Source organism: Guillardia theta, assembly GCF_000315625.1.
Source record: "Guillardia theta CCMP2712 unplaced genomic scaffold GUITHscaffold_56, whole genome shotgun sequence".
Taxonomy (NCBI): domain Eukaryota; class Cryptophyceae; order Pyrenomonadales; family Geminigeraceae; genus Guillardia; species Guillardia theta.
This window is the reverse complement of record NW_005434618.1, coordinates 1-1,013: the sequence shown is the minus strand read 5'-3', so window position 1 is coordinate 1,013 and position 1,013 is coordinate 1. Positions and strand designations below refer to the sequence as shown.

At 58.9% G+C, this 1,013-nt stretch overlaps 1 protein-coding gene across 1 annotated transcript in view; it reads left to right on the top strand.

Annotated features, from left to right (window-relative positions):
• Positions 1 to 456, top strand: part of GUITHDRAFT_74431 (hypothetical protein) — a gene marked incomplete at both ends in the record, with an annotated part of 927 nt that extends 471 nt beyond the window's left edge. The window contains one exon of the mRNA XM_005828761.1: positions 244 to 456. Within this exon, the coding sequence (XP_005828818.1) occupies positions 244 to 456 (213 nt within the window). The remainder of the gene's footprint in view (positions 1 to 243) is intronic.
• Positions 457 to 1,013: the final 557 nt, after the last annotated feature.

The window sequence follows — 1,013 nt, the reverse complement described above, 5'->3', positions numbered from 1 at the left end:
AGGGAGGGAGGGAGGGAGGGAGGGAGGGAGGCGGAGGGGAGGGAGGGAGGCGGAGGGGAGGGAGGGAGGCGGAGGGGAGGGAGGGAGGCGGAAGGGAGGAGAGAGGAAGTGCAGGGAGAACCGAGGAAGAATGCGAAGGAGTAAGAAGTGGGATGGGTCAGGAGAGGTGGACGAAGGGAGAGGGAGGAGAGGCTGGGGAGGGACGGAGAGCCAAGTTATAGAGGACGTGACGGCAGAGCGCAGAAAGAGTCGACGCTGCACTTGGTCCTGCGCCTTCGAGGAGGATGCTGGATGTTTACAATCACTATCCTGATCATCATCTTTATCGCTATCCTCATGAGGTACTCGTATGACTCTCTCGCACTCCTCTCACTCCTTCTGCAGCTTCTGCACGTGCGGATGCTCTCTGGTTATCATACCGTTCCTCGTTCCCTTCCTCTTCATCCTTCCATGTGAGTATACTGCTTGCGATCTTCCCGCTCCTGCTCCTGCTGCTCCTGCTCCTGTTGCTCCTGCTCCTCTTGCTCCCCCTTCTCTTCCTTCTCCTGTCGCTCACTCTCGAGTCAGGCCTCTGCCTGTAGCGCATCTGGAAGAGGAGGAGGAGCGCTTTTCGTCTCCTCAAGCTCATTTTGCCTCCTCTCCTGGAGCCCCTCTACCTTTGAATGTAAAGAATCGACTAGCCAGCCCCTCCTATCGGCTCCCACTCGGCGAGAGGGAGGAGGAACGTCTGCCAGCCCTGCTGTCCTGGGTCGATGCTTGCGATAATGGTGTCGTGCTGTAGCTGGAGGAGGACGTCAGGAGCGTGCGGGAAGGGGGAAGAGGAGAGGAAGAGGAGGAGGAGGAGGAGAGGTGGAGAGAGGGAGAAACCGATCACGAGAAGTATGGGAGAGGGGTAGGAAGAGAGAGGTGGGGATGGATGGATGGATGGATGGAGGGGAGAGGGAAGGGGGAGGGAGGGGAAAAACTCGGGGAGGGAAGAAGAGGAGGAAGAGGAGGAGGAGAAGGAAGAGGGG